General features: G+C 49.1%; 2 protein-coding genes across 2 annotated transcripts; both read right to left on the bottom strand.

The window, feature by feature from the left end:
• Window positions 1-1,108: 1,108 nt before the first annotated feature.
• Window positions 1,109-1,966, bottom strand: PRM2 (protamine 2). The gene is made up of 2 exons (XM_031658478.1): window positions 1,570-1,966; window positions 1,109-1,410 (listed from the first exon to the last, which is right to left on the bottom strand). Exons 1-2 carry the CDS (start codon window positions 1,832-1,834, stop codon window positions 1,373-1,375), a joined length of 303 nt encoding a protein of 100 aa, XP_031514338.1. The 5' UTR covers window positions 1,835-1,966; the 3' UTR covers window positions 1,109-1,372.
• Window positions 1,967-6,580: 4,614 nt separating this feature from the next.
• Window positions 6,581-7,083, bottom strand: PRM1 (protamine 1). Its single transcript, XM_009195999.3, has 2 exons — window positions 6,871-7,083; window positions 6,581-6,780 (listed from the first exon to the last, which is right to left on the bottom strand). The coding sequence occupies exons 1-2, from the start codon at window positions 6,980-6,982 to the stop codon at window positions 6,737-6,739; spliced, it is 156 nt and encodes a 51-aa protein (XP_009194263.1). The 5' UTR covers window positions 6,983-7,083; the 3' UTR covers window positions 6,581-6,736.
• Between the last annotated feature and the right edge of the window lie 6,327 nt (window positions 7,084-13,410).

The following is a 13,410-nucleotide window of genomic DNA, read 5'->3' as shown; positions in this document are numbered from 1 at the left end:
CTCCAGCTACTCAGGAGGTTAGGCAGGAGAATCACTTGAACCCAGGAGGTGCAGGTTGCAGTAAGCCAAGATCGCACCACTGCACTCCAGCCTGGGTGACAAGAGCAAAACTCCATCTCAAAAAAAAATATATATATATGATAAATATATATATTTTTATATTATATATATAAGATAAATATATATTTTTATATTTTATATATATATATTTTTGTATTTTTTTCAGAAACTCATTGCTTCTTAAAAATTGGTCATTTCTGAGCACCAGGAATCCATTTTCCAACATATGGATTGGATCTTGCCAGTTTTATCCCCGCAGTCCTCAGTGGCTGTGGTTGGCTAAATGCCAATCCTGATCCTGAAATCTATGATGTAAGGATTGTGAGATGGGGAGGTTATCCTGGGTTGTCCAGAAAGTCCCTCAGTGCAATCACAAGGATCCTTGATTTCAGACAGGAGTGATGTAGCCACAGGTCGAGGAGAGGAAGCAGCAAGGATCGGATTCTCACTGGGTCTCCAGAGGCGTCAGCCAGCACAGGCTTCACACAGCCCAGCCCATTACTCTGCATTCATCTGCTCCTTGCCTTTTGCCCCCTCTGTGCTGACCAAGTTGTTGCTGGAGCACGCCAGACCTGCTCCCCACCTTGAAGCCATTGCCTGTACTGCTCCTCTGCCCCCACCGTTTACACTTCCTTATACTTCCAACGACCCAACATCTGTATTTTTAAACTGTGGCACACAGAAAGCCTTTTAAATATGGCCACAAGGTGCCTTGACATCTTTGTGACTTAATTAGGGCTCAATCTGTTCTAACCATTTTCTCCTTTCATGGGGTAGGATCAGGTTTTTCACTGGAGGGGGATCCAGACAGACTAATGTGGCCTTTGACTCCATGGAACGATGTGCAATAGGACAGCATCACAGGGTGGCCTCCCAGGCACAGTAACCCTCTCCTAGGCGCCCTCAGAGCGGCAGAGCTCCTGCCCTACCTGCCCCTGAGGAAGGACTGCAGAGAAGCCTCTACCCACCCTGGGCATGAGGAAATCCAGGTTTGTGTGATTCATGCAAAGGAAATGTGATTCGCACAAAGGAAACCCAACAGGCCAGCAATGTCTTGTCAAGCTTTATTGGGCAGGTGACTTTTGCTCATTTCACTCAGATCTTGTGGACTTCTCAGTGGCAACTCAGGGCTTGAGCATTTGATGTAGGGGAGTTGCTATGGCCTCACTTGGTGTTTCTTGGGCAGGTGACTTTCTCTTCCAGCTGGGGGCTTGAGCATTTGATGGAGGGGAATTGCTATGGCCTCACTTGGTGTTTCTTGGGCAGGTGACTTTTTCTTAATTTCCAGCCGGGGGTGAGGGGCCCAAGAAGCTTAGTGCCTTCTGCATCTTCTCCTCCTGGTTCTGCAGCCTTTTGGGAAAAAGTTCTGGTTGAGGGAGGCACCTAGGGACTCTGGGTGGGGATGGGGGTTGGGGGCTGGAGCCTTTGTTAGGTGGAGTGGGTCCCAGCCTCCCTCCTGTGCCTGGGATGGTCAGGGGCATGCAGGGCAAGGCGGGGGTGCAGGCAGACCTCTGCGATGCCTCCTCCGGTGCCTGCAGGAGCGTCTTCTGCGCCTTCTGCAGGAGCGATGCCGCCGTCTGTGGATCCGGTGCAGCCTCCTTCGAGAGCAGCGCCTGCGCCTATGGTAAGAGTGGCCTCGGTGGGTCCTTTCGTAGACCTCGACGTGCTCCGGGCTCAGCCCCTGCTCCTCTTGGCCGTTGTGTCCTTGGTCTTGCCCATGCACCTGCTGCCCGTGCGGGCGTTCGCTCAGGCTCCTCATGCGGTATCGGACCATGGTGTTGGGAGAGCTGGTGGCTCCTGGGCTGAGGCTGCAGTGGGCCCTGGGGTAGGGGAGGAGGGCTGAGGCCTGCCCACCTGCCCTTGGTGTTACTGTTGGTCTGGTCTGCGAGGCTCCCCGGAAGCTTGTATATAAAGGGGGCGCCCACTATGACTCGGCGGCCCCGCCCCGTCCCCACCCTGCCCAGCCTCCTCTGTGAGGGCAGCACAGGGCCAGGGGTCACAGCTAGCAGGGCCCTGGCACCCAAGCTGCAGGGCTGGAAGGGTGAGAGACCCCCTTGCCTTGCCTGTAAAGCGTGTCCTCTGTCTCTTGCAGCAGGTGCAACCATACAGATGGCAGGTGTTTTTTTGTCTAATGCAAGCCCTCATCCCCCCAAGCCGGTGGGCACACACACTGTCAGTTGGAAGCTTCCTTGCCAACTCGCTGCTGTGCCATAGCTGCCATGTGGAAGGGACTTACATGCTTGGCTCTCTCTGCACACAGTTTACTGTTAAGATGGTAACAGCAGCAAACAGTTCCCTAATAACTCCTATGTGCCAAGCATTGATACATTTATTTCCCATACATTCACACATTTTCTCTCTCTCTCTCTCTTTTTTTTTTTTTTTTTTTGAGACAGTATCTGTTGCCCAGGCTGGAGTGCAGTTGTGCAATCATAGATCACTGCAGCCTCTACCCCTCCGGCTCAGATGATCCTCCCACCTCAGCCTCCCGAGTAGCTGGGACTATAGGCGTGTGCTGCCACTCCTAGCTAATTTTTTGTATTTTTTGTAGAGATAGATAGGGTTTCACCATATTGCCCTGGCTGGTCTCATACTCCTGGTCTCAAGTGAGCCTTCCATGTCAGCCTCCCAGAGTGCTGGGATTACAGGTGTGAGCCACCACCCTGGCATTCCTCACTCTTACAATCCCCATTTTCTGTGGGGTAAATAGGCATGAAGACGTTGAGTTGCTCAAGGCCACTCTGCTGAGAAGGCCAGGCCAGGCCAGCATTCAGACGGAGACAGCCTGGTTTTAGTCACACCCTTGGCTCTCCACCTACTCCCTAGCCCAGGGGATGCTCCCCTCTCTGCCTCTAAAATATGCATCTTCTCCCCTCCTGCTCGGCCTTGCCAGGGCTTCTCATTGAACTTTGATGATCCCATTAAAGTCCAGGATCAGAATCACAGAAACTGCAAAACCAGTTTCACTTTCGTGGAGGGCAGGGAGAATGTGGGAATATGGCAGATACACAAATTTAAAGACCTGAGGATGTAGCGATCATCCTTGATGATCTGGGCTGGCCCAGTACAGTCACAAAGGCCCTTAGAAGAGAGGATAGGGAGGCAGGAAGCTCATAGGAAGAGAAATTCAGAGATGCCACACTGCTGGCTTTGAAGATGGAGGGAGAGGCTACAAGCCAAGGAATGCAGGCAGCCTCTAGAAGCTGGGATGGATAAGGAAATGGGTTTTCCTCCCCTGGTGCATCCAGGAGGAACACAGCCCTGCTGACCCCTTGATTTTAGCCCCATGAGACTTCTTCCAGAATTCTGAACTGCAGACCTGTAAGATAATATATTTATATTGTTAAAGCTACAAAATTTGTGGTGATCTGTCACAGCAGCAATAGGAAACAAATTCAGAAGGCTTAATCTTCAGATCCTTGCAGGAGGTGATGGGTGATATTGCCAGACCCTTGGTGTTTCTGTGCTGCCTCTCTTTGGGGATAAGAAGGTCCTTTATAATGGCCCTCAAGCTCTCTAGGGCACGTGTTAAAAATATAAATGCTGAGGCCTTACTACGTCCTGCTAAGTCAAATCTTCATGGCCAGAGCTTGCTGATGAAAATAGGAAGGAGTGGAGCAGGGCATGGTGGCTCACACCTATAATCCTAGCACTTTGGGAAGCTGAGGCAGGTGGATCACCTGAGGTCAGAAGTTCAAGACCAGCCTGGTCAACATGGTGAAGCCCCATCTCTACTAAATACACAAAAATTAGCCAGGCGTGGTGGCGGGCACCTGTGATCCCAGCTACTCGGGAGGCTGAGGCAGGAGAATTGCTTGTACCCAGGAGGCAGAGGTTGCAGTGATCTGAGATGGCACCATTGCACTCCTGGGCAACAAGAGCGAAACTTCATCTAAAAAAATAAAATAAAATAAAATAAGAAGGGGCTGGGTATGGTGGCTCACACCTGTAATCCTAGCACTTTGAGAGGCCAAGGTGGGAGGATCATTGAGCCCAGGAGTTTGAGACCAGCCTGGGCAACATAGTGAGGGTCCTGTCTACAAAAAAAAAAAAAAAAAAAAGCCTGGGTCCGTGGTGGCATGTGCCTGTAGTCCCTGCTACTCAGGAGGCTGGGATGGGAGTATTGCTCGCCCGCCGGGGGGAAAAAAAAAGACTCTAATATAAATAAAAAAAAAAAAAAAAAAAAAAAGGCACACCCGGGGGTCTGTCTGTCCAGCCAAGCTGCTGTCATGATCCAACTGTGTTATGGGGAGTCATTGCTAAAGTGATCAGATCAGGGTCATGGTTGTGCTGGGGCTAGCACTGAACTCTCATGTGCTCCCTTGAAAGAACAAGGGTTTTTGTTGTTTTGTTTTTTTTTTTTTTTTTTGGAGACAGAGTCTCACTCCGTTGCCCAGGCTGGAGTGCAGTGGCGCAATCTCGGCTCACTTCAAGCTCTGCCTCCCAGGTTCACGCCATTCTCCTGCCTCAGCCTCCCGAGTAGCTGGGACTACAGGCACCTGCCACCTCGCCCGGCTAGTTTTTTTTGTATCTGTAGTAGAGACGGGGTTTCACCGTGTTAGCCAGGATGGTCTCAATCTCCTGACCTCGTGATCCACCCGCCTCGGCCTCCCAAAGTGCTGGGATTACAGGCGTGAGCCACCGCACCCGGCCAAGAACAAGGTTGTTGATACCGCCATAGGGGAATGCAGTGGCTCATGCCTGTAATCACTGCACTCTGGGAAGCCAAGGCAGGAGAATCGCTTGAGCCCAGGAGTTTGAGACCAGCCTGGGCGACAAAGTGAGACCTCATCTCTACAAAAAGATTAGAAAAATTAGCCAGGCAGGGTCGTGCGTATCTGTGGTCCCAGCTACTCAGGAGGCCAGGAGGCTGAGGTAGGGGAATCACTTGAGCCCAGGAGGTTGAGGCTGCAGTGAACTGTGTTTGCGCCACTGCATTCTATTCTAGCCTGGGTGACAGAGAGAGACCTTGTCTCAAAAAAAAAAAAAAGGAAGTGATTTATGCAGAATACCAGGCATACAGTTGGTGCCCCATAAACAGAAGTCATGCCGTGACATTTCTGAGGTGCTTGGTGGGCCCTGTCACTTCAGAGAACTGGGTCTCAGAGCCTCTGGTCTCTGCTGAAATGCTTTGGGTTTGCTCTACCATCGTGAAATGACTGTGACCCAGGGCCTGTGTCAAGGAATCGGAGAGGTGGGCTTTCCTAGGCTGTGAGTGAGCCAAGTAGACCAGTGCCCATTAGGATTTCTTGTGTCTGGGTGGCTGCTTCACTCCTGATCCTTCCCCAAATCTCACTGGGGTCTTAAACCCTTGCCTTAGAAATTTTAGTATAGGTAGTATATCATACGGCTTGAGTGTGGACTTAGGTCCAATCCGACGGACAAGTTAACCTTTGTTTCCTCAAGTGGACATAATGCTGTGAAACTGTGCCCCAAAGAGTAAAGAAACCAGTGGTTAGCAAAAATGTTTGAGTTTACAGGATGGCAGATAAGAAACTTCCTTAATGGCACTTGATTAAATGTGAAAAGTTCAGGTCCGCTGCTACCTGGACAAGTTATCTCTGTACGCAAATGGGGCTGAAAACTTCTAGCACGGAATGAGGAGTAAACAGTTTTGAATTTAATTTTCCTGATGGTGACTGGCTTAATCTATTTAAGTTTTAACCTAAGAGTTCCTTTGTTGAAGAATGGAAATTTCAGCTACCGGGGTGGGCAGCTAGGGGACAGGTCAGATAGGATGAGCTGGTTCAATCTTGAGTTCCAGCTGGTAAATGTTTAACTGGCTTTGGGGTTCCAGGGATGGAGGGAACCCAGATTTGTAGCATTTGCTAATTTCTGTAAATACTCCATGGTCCATTTCAAGCTGCCAAGATGAGGTCACCAAGCAGAGTGCGGAAATGTACACAGTGGGTCCTCAAACTCGAGAGACCTGGCTACAGCACCCCACTGGGTAGGGATCTGTTAAGAGAGTTTGGGAGGCAGGTTCTGGTTGTGAATTGGGAGATTGGTTCTGTTTGTGACTTGGGGAGGCAGATGTTGGTTGTGACTTGTTGGTACTACTAAGAGTTTGGAACAATGGCTGGGCGCAGTGGCTCACGCCTGTAATCCCAGCACTTTGGGAGGCTGAGGCAGGTGGATTATGAGGTCAGGAGATCGAGACCATCCTGGCTAACACGGTTAAATCCCGTCTCTACTAAAATTACAAAAAATTAGCTGGGCGTGGTGGCGGCGCCTGTAGTCCCAGCTACTCGGGAGGCTGAGGCAGGAGAATGGCATGAACCCAGGAGGCGGAGCTTGCAGTGAGCCGAGATCGCGCCACTGCACTGCCGCCTGGGCAGCAGATTGAGACTCCCTCTCAAAAAAAAAAGAGTTTGTAACAAAACCCGGCGTGACAACTGTCTCTCATGTCCCCTCCACCGACATCTTTCCCCTGTCGCATGCCCAGGCCCTTTCCCCCTCTGCTCATCCCTGAGCCCTCCTGCCCCCTGAGCCTACCCTCTCAAGGACAAGGAGACAAGAGTGGGATGACTTTTCAACATTTATTGACAGGCGGCATTGTTCCTTAGCAGGCTCCTGATTTTCATTGGATGGTGGCGTTTTCAAGATGTGGCAAGAGGGTCGTGAAGTCCGGTAAAATTCTCAGGCAGGAGTTTGGTGGACGTGCTATTTTGTGCAATTAGTATCTTCTACACCTCAGCCTGTACCTGCGGCGGCAGCACCCTGGTGAGACCAAGAAAGGTGGTGAGAGAAAGACTGGGCCCCGAGAGCCCCCAGCCCCAGCCCCAGCCCTCCTCAGCTGGGCCCACTTACTCATGGCTCTCCTCCGTGCCCGGCATCTCCGCCTCCTTCGTCTGCGACATCTTCGTCTCTGGCGGCAGCATCTGCTCCGGCTCTGGCTGCGACAGCATCTGTACCTGGCCATGGTGCGGGATGGGCTTGGCCTGAATGCTCAGAGCAGGGCACCACCTTGGCTGAGCCAGCCAACCTGTGAGCAGGTGGAACTCTGTGGGCTGTGAGTCAGGGGCCAGCTGTGCAGCCTCTTATAGATGCCAGGAGGCCGTTGGTCATTGTGAGGGCAAAGGGGCTGGGACCTCACAAACCATGGCCAGGTGGCCTGCATCATGTCCATATATGGGCATGTGAGGGGCGGGTAGGCCCCCGAGTGTAGGGGCTGCCTATGTCACAGCCGGGGCAATACAAGATGACTCCTCCGTGGGAGCAATCATCTAGTTTATTCAATTAACAAAATATTACTGTTAATATTTTGGCCTGCTCCATGCCAGATTTTGGCCTAGGCCCTGGTATATAGTGATAAACAAGACAGACATGCCCTTGTTAAGGAGTATTATTATTTTTTTATTTTTTTAAATTTTTTTATTATTTATTTTATTTATTTATTTATTTATTTTTGAGACAGAGTCTCATTCTGTTGCCCAGGCTGGAGTGCAGTAGCACAATCTTGGCTCACTGCAACCTCTGCCTCCTGGGTTCAAGCAAACCTCCGGCCGCAGCCTCCCGAGTAGTTGGGACTACAGGCATGCAACACCATACTCAGCTAATTTTTGTATTTTTAGTAGAGACAGGGTTTCACCATGTTGGCCAGGCTGGTCTCAAACTCCTGACCTCAGGTGATCTGCCTACCTCAGCCTCTCAAAGTGCTGGGATTACAGGCATGAGTCACCCTGTCTGGCCATTATTATTACTATTATTATTATTATTATTATTATTATTTGTAGAGACAGGCTCTCCCTATGTTGCCCAGGCTGGTCTCAAACTCCTGACCTCAAGCAAACCTCCTGCCTCTGCCTCCCAAAGCACTGGGATGACAGGGGTGAGCCACCACACCCTACCCCTAATAGACTTTATAATCTAACTACAGAAGGCATGAATGAAATAGCCCTGAAGGATAATTGTAATAGTGACAAATGCTGATCATGGAAAGCTCAGGCTTCTGAGGATATGTACTGGGAGAACTTGACCTCAGGTGGGGCTCTAGGGAGTGCCCCAAAGGGGTGCTGGTGAAGTGAACCCTAAAGAGTGCCAGAGTAAGAGGAGGGAGGAGCACCTGGGAAGAAAGAGCTGCTCCTGCAAATGTTCTGAGGTGGCGCTGGATGTGCAGTTCTGTTTCTATGCAGGGTCAGGCAGCAGGGGATCTGTGGAGACAGAAGGTGATCGGGACGACCAGGGCGGGTGAAACAGGGAGCAGCTGTGCCGGGCTTCCTTCTGGGCTGATGCTTTGGAACTTTGTACAGGCGGTGGTTATACAACATTGTAACTGTACTGAATGCCACTGAATTACACAGTTTATTTATTTATTTATGAATGAATGAATGACAGGGTCTCACTCTGTCGCTCAGGCTGGAGTGCAGTGGCACAATCTCGGCTCACTGCAAACTCCGCTTCTTGCTTCAAGCGATTCTCCTGCCTCAGCCTCCCAAGTAGCTGGGATTACAGATGCCTGCCACCACACCCGGCCAATTTTTGTATTTTTAGTAGAGATTGGGTTTCACCATGTTGGTCAGGCTGGTCTCGAACTCCTGACCTCAAGTGATCTGCCCTCCTCAGGCTCCCAAAGTGCTGGGCCTTGAATTACACATTTTAAAATGATGAATTTTATATTACGTGGCTTTCAGTTCAATTGCAAACACGAAAAGCTCTGAGGCCAAAAGGTGCTAACAGGTGTGAGGGATTGGAGCAAAGTGTGGTGTGGGGCACTGGGCATGGTGTGGGTCTTTTAGGGGTAAAAAGGGGAGCAGTTAGAATTGGTTTGTCTACTTAAACAGAAAACCGAAATGAGTGAGTTGGGTGGAAGTTTTGTGTTTTTCTTAAGGAGCCAGAGGTGATCTGGGGGGTCATTAGATTGTCCCTGTTTGGGGGATACACATGCTGGTGGATTTAGGGGTGATGACATATGTTTACCAACTACTCTCAAGGATTTACCCATAGCGAAAGAGGGAGAAGGGAGAGAGAGGAGAGAGAGATGGGGGGGGAGCCGAACAGATGTGATAGAACATTCACAACTGGCCATGCCAGGCACGGTGGCTCACACGTGTAATCCAGCTCTTTGGAAAGATTGGCTGAGCCCAGGAGTTTGAGACAAGCCTCAGCAACATAGAGCCCATCTCTACAAAAATAAAAAACTTATAAAAAAGATATTTTTAAAAAAACAATTGGCCAATCTGTGTAAAGGGGAGCTCTTTGTCAGGGGTTCTTGCAAATTTTCTGAAATTTTGAAATTATTTCAAAATAGATTATTAAATTTTTTTTTAAAGAACAAAAGAAAACCCAGGGAGGTCAGCCAGGGCTGGTGTGAGGCTCCATCCTTATCAAGGGTCCAGGCTTTTGTCTTTCAGCTCTGCCTTCAGCAAGTGCTTTCCATCCTCAAAGTTGCCTCATAGTCCAAGATCAGGGCTGCCAGGGACGGCTGTTCAGTTTGTGTACTGCTCCAAGCTTCCTGCCAAAGGGATTGAGTGGGGACTGAAATCCAGCCCATGGTCTGCTTGCCACCCCCGGCCCTGCACTCAAGGGGATGCTTCAGCCCATGGGAGCTGTCTTTTTCCTAATTTGACTGCCCACAGCAGAAGTCTTGTCCAAATTTGAACAAAGGCACACTAAGGGCTGAACTTGGCCCATATCCAAGTTCACCCATATCCACCATGCAAGCAGGAAGGAGGAGGAGGAGGGGTGGCAAAGGGAGTTCTTGTCTCTTTTTTAGAGACAAGGTCTAGCTCTTTTGCCCAGGCTGGAGTGCAGTGGCACAGTCATAGCTCATAGCAGCCTTGATGGAATCCTCGTGGTATGAAGAGCTTTCCCAGATGCCCTGTCCAGCAACTTCCCCTTCTGATCATTGGCCTCCCTGCAAAAGCACACTGCCCCCTGGGGTAAAGCAGGGCTCCTAGAAAGGAGAAGGGACTGGTGGATACCAGGTAGACAGTTAGTACTGTCTTCCCCAAAGGGGATGGAGCCCACCCCAGACCCTAGCAAGACGGGGAAACCATGAATTTGAAGCTAAAGTCTACTGTTACTAAGAGGGATACAGTAGCACATAGTAGGTTAGCAGTAACTTTTCATTAATTGATTGAGGTCTAGATTGATGTAAAATTGTTACCCCCAATCCTCTAACACTTACTACTTTTTTTTTTTAAGGTGGAGTTTTGCTGTTGTCACCCAGGCTGGAGTGCAATGGCACCATCTTGGCTCCCTGCAACCTCTGCCTCCCAGGTTCAAGCATTTTTCCTGCCTCAGCCTCCTGAGTAGCTGGGATTACAGGAATGTATCACCACGCCTGGCTAATTTTGTATTTATAGTGGAGACGGGGTTTCACTATTTTGGCCAGGCTGGTCTCGAACTCCTGACCTCAAGTGATCCACCTGCCTCAGCATGAGCCACTACACCCAGTCCAGGGTGACTGTCCATCTTTGACATCCCATCAGGTTCCTCTGAGACCATGTGGGTTACCCTGTCTCTACTAAAAAGACAAAAATTAGCTGGGATGGTGGCACTCACCTATAATCCCAGCTACTCAGGAGGCTGAGGCTGGAGAATCACTTGCTGGGATTACAGGCGTGAGCCACTTTGTCCAGCCACAGAAATTAGTTCTAAGTTCTGGAAAGAGGATGCCCTGGAGCTAGGCGGTGGGGACATTTGGCTTCATCTGGGGTCCTGAATCCTTCAGTGGTCATCTGAAATTTTGGGTTTGTCACAGCAGCTGGCTGTTACTCTAATACAGTACTTGCCACTCACTGATACTGTGTTTATAATTTGTCTCCCCAAGTGGGGTGGAAGTTCAGTGAGACTTTCTTTTGTTCAGTGTGGCAATCCTAAGAATAACCTGAACTAAAAGGAACTGAAATATTTGTTGAATGAATAAGTAAATGGCAAATGGATGCTTTGTACAATAAGGTTCTTTTCTTGACTTTTTCCAAATCTAAAATCATGTTATTGTGATTTTTAAAATGACGTTTAGCCTCTCCCTGCCAGCCACCCTACTTCTGTCCTTGGCACTGGCGATTAGGAATCACCAAGACTCCTGCCAGTTAAATACATGCTAAGTCTCAGAAGGGGACATCCAGTACTGTTCCCTGAGGTCCTAATTGGGCAGCCACAGGGCTTATCCCTCTGCCGACCCCCACATCTGTGTTGTCACAGTGGCCTCTCACCCCACCCTGTTCAAGGAGAGATGTCACCAAAGGAGGAAGGCAGGGGTAGGGGATGTGTTCCCCGCTCTGCCTCTGGGAGGGGTGAATGCAGGCAGTTCATTCCCAGAATAATCAGAGGATAATTTGGCAGTAAGATGACAGTGTTTTAAACGTGCCATCATACCCACAATTCCATAGTCAGGGATTTCTCCCAAAGAAATTCTCCTGCGTGTTCATAGAGGTGTGAGATGGAGGGTGTTCATTAAAGCATTGTTTGTGGGGGAAAATTAGAAATAGCTTAATGTTCATCTTAAGGAAATGGTAAATGAATTGTTGCCATGTTGTAGCTTAGCTCACAGGCATTCAGAGCCCTGGAGAGTGATGCGATGTGGACATATCAGTCTATGCTATACCAAAACTGAGTGAGTTGCTAAAATGTAGGGTGTCATGTCATGTCTGTAAAAAGTTTAGAAATAGCTGGGCACGGTGACTCACGCCTGTAATCCCAGCACTTTGGGAGGCTGAGACAGGTGGATCACGAGGTTAGAGATCGAGACCATCCTGGCTAACACAGTGAAACTCCATCTCTACTAAAAATACAAAAAACTAGCCGGGCGAGGTGGCGGGAGGCTGTAGTCCCAGCTACTCAGGAGGCTGAGGCAGGAGAATGGCTGAACCCGGGAGGCGGAGCTTGCAGTGAGCCGAGATGGCGCCACTGCACTCCAGCCTGGGCGACACAGCGAGACTCGGTGTCAAAAAAAAAAAAAAAAGTTTAGAAATAAACACTCACATAGACAGAGGAAAAAGTCTAGACTGTGATACATTGACCTGACAGTGGGAAGTGGAATAATGGAAGGCTTCACTTTCTACTTTATTCATTTCTGTATTTGGGGGGGATTTTTTTCTGTAAGGGTAAAGACATGTGACTAAATGTTGAATGAGTTATTTCCATGAACAAAAAGAAAAGAATGTCTGTAATCCTAGCACTTTAGGAGGCCGAGGTGGGTGGATCGCTTGAGCCCGGGAGTTCAAGACCAGCTCGGGCAACATGGTGAAATTCCGTCTCTACAAAATACACAAAAATTAACTGGGTGTGGTGATATGCACCTGTAGTTCCAGCTACGCCAGTGGGAGGACCACCTGAGCTCAAGGAGGCTGAGGTTGCAGTGAGCCATCATCCTGCCACTGCTTGCCAGCCTGGGTAACAGAGTAAGACCCTGTCTCAAAACGAAAAGAGAAGAATAGTAATACCCATTACCATTTCTAAGCACTTACTGTATGCTATGATTCTATTTAATTGTGAGGCTATTTTTGTTTTTTTTAATAAGCTTTTTCTGGCTGGGCACAGTGGCTCACACCTGTAATCCCAGCACTTTGGGAGGCCAAGGTGGGTGGATCATTTGAGGTCAGGAGGTCAAGACCAGCCTGACCAACATGGTGAAACCCCATCTCTACTAAACTACGAAATTACCCGGGCATGGTGGTGTATGCCTGTAATCCCAGCTACTTGGGAGGCTGAGGCAGGAAAGTCGCTTGAACCCAGGAGACAGAGGCTGCAGTGAGCCAAGATCGTACCATTGCACTCTAGCCTGGGCAACAAGAGCAAAACTCCATCTCAAAAGTAAATAAATAAACTTTTTCTTTTGGGAAAAGTTGCAGAGGTAGTAAGGGGATTCCCATATATCTCTCACCCAGTCTCCCCCATTGTTAACATTTTACATCACTGGGGCACATTTGTCACAATTAAAACACCAACTTTGGCACATTAATACTTACCAACCAGGCTCTAGATTTTATTTGAATTTCACCAGCCTTTCTACTAACGCTCGTTTTCTGTTCCAAGATCCAGTTCAGGGTACCACACCCAGTTTCTCCTACTATTAACATCTTACGGGAGGATAGTGCATTTCACAATTCTTAAATCAGTAGCGGTGCATTATTATTCACTAAAGTCTATAGTTTCTTCAGATTGCCTTAGTTTTTCCTCAGTGTTTTTCTGTTCCACGATCCCATCTCCCTTTAGGCTCCTCTGGCTGTGACATTCCTTTGTCTTTGATCACAGTGACAGTTTTTTTGTTTGTTTGTTTGTTTTGTTTGAGAGGGAGATTTGTTCTTGTCCCCCAGGCTGGAGTGCAGTGGTGCAATCTCGGCTCACTGCAACCTCCGCCTCCTAGGTTCAAACAATTCTCCTATCTCAGCCTCCTGAGTAGCT

Source organism: Papio anubis, chromosome 18, assembly GCF_008728515.1.
Source record: "Papio anubis isolate 15944 chromosome 18, Panubis1.0, whole genome shotgun sequence".
In the NCBI taxonomy this organism is placed as follows: domain Eukaryota; kingdom Metazoa; phylum Chordata; class Mammalia; order Primates; family Cercopithecidae; genus Papio; species Papio anubis.
Note: the sequence above shows the minus strand (reverse complement) of the source record. Positions and strands in the feature narration are given on the sequence as shown.

Excerpts from the sequence above, each read along its gene's own strand:
- PRM2 (XM_031658478.1), bottom strand. The coding sequence starts at position 1,834 with ATGGTCCGATACCGCATGAGGAGCCTGAGCGAACGCCCGCACGGGCAG. Across the intron at positions 1,411-1,569 it reads CCGGAGGAGGCATCGCAGAG|GCTGCAGAACCAGGAGGAGA; the intron begins GTCTGCCTGCAC and ends TTTTCCCAAAAG.
- PRM1 (XM_009195999.3), bottom strand. The coding sequence starts at position 6,982 with ATGGCCAGGTACAGATGCTGTCGCAGCCAGAGCCGGAGCAGATGCTGC. Across the intron at positions 6,781-6,870 it reads GGCACGGAGGAGAGCCATGA|GGTGCTGCCGCCGCAGGTAC; the intron begins GTAAGTGGGCCC and ends TGGTCTCACCAG.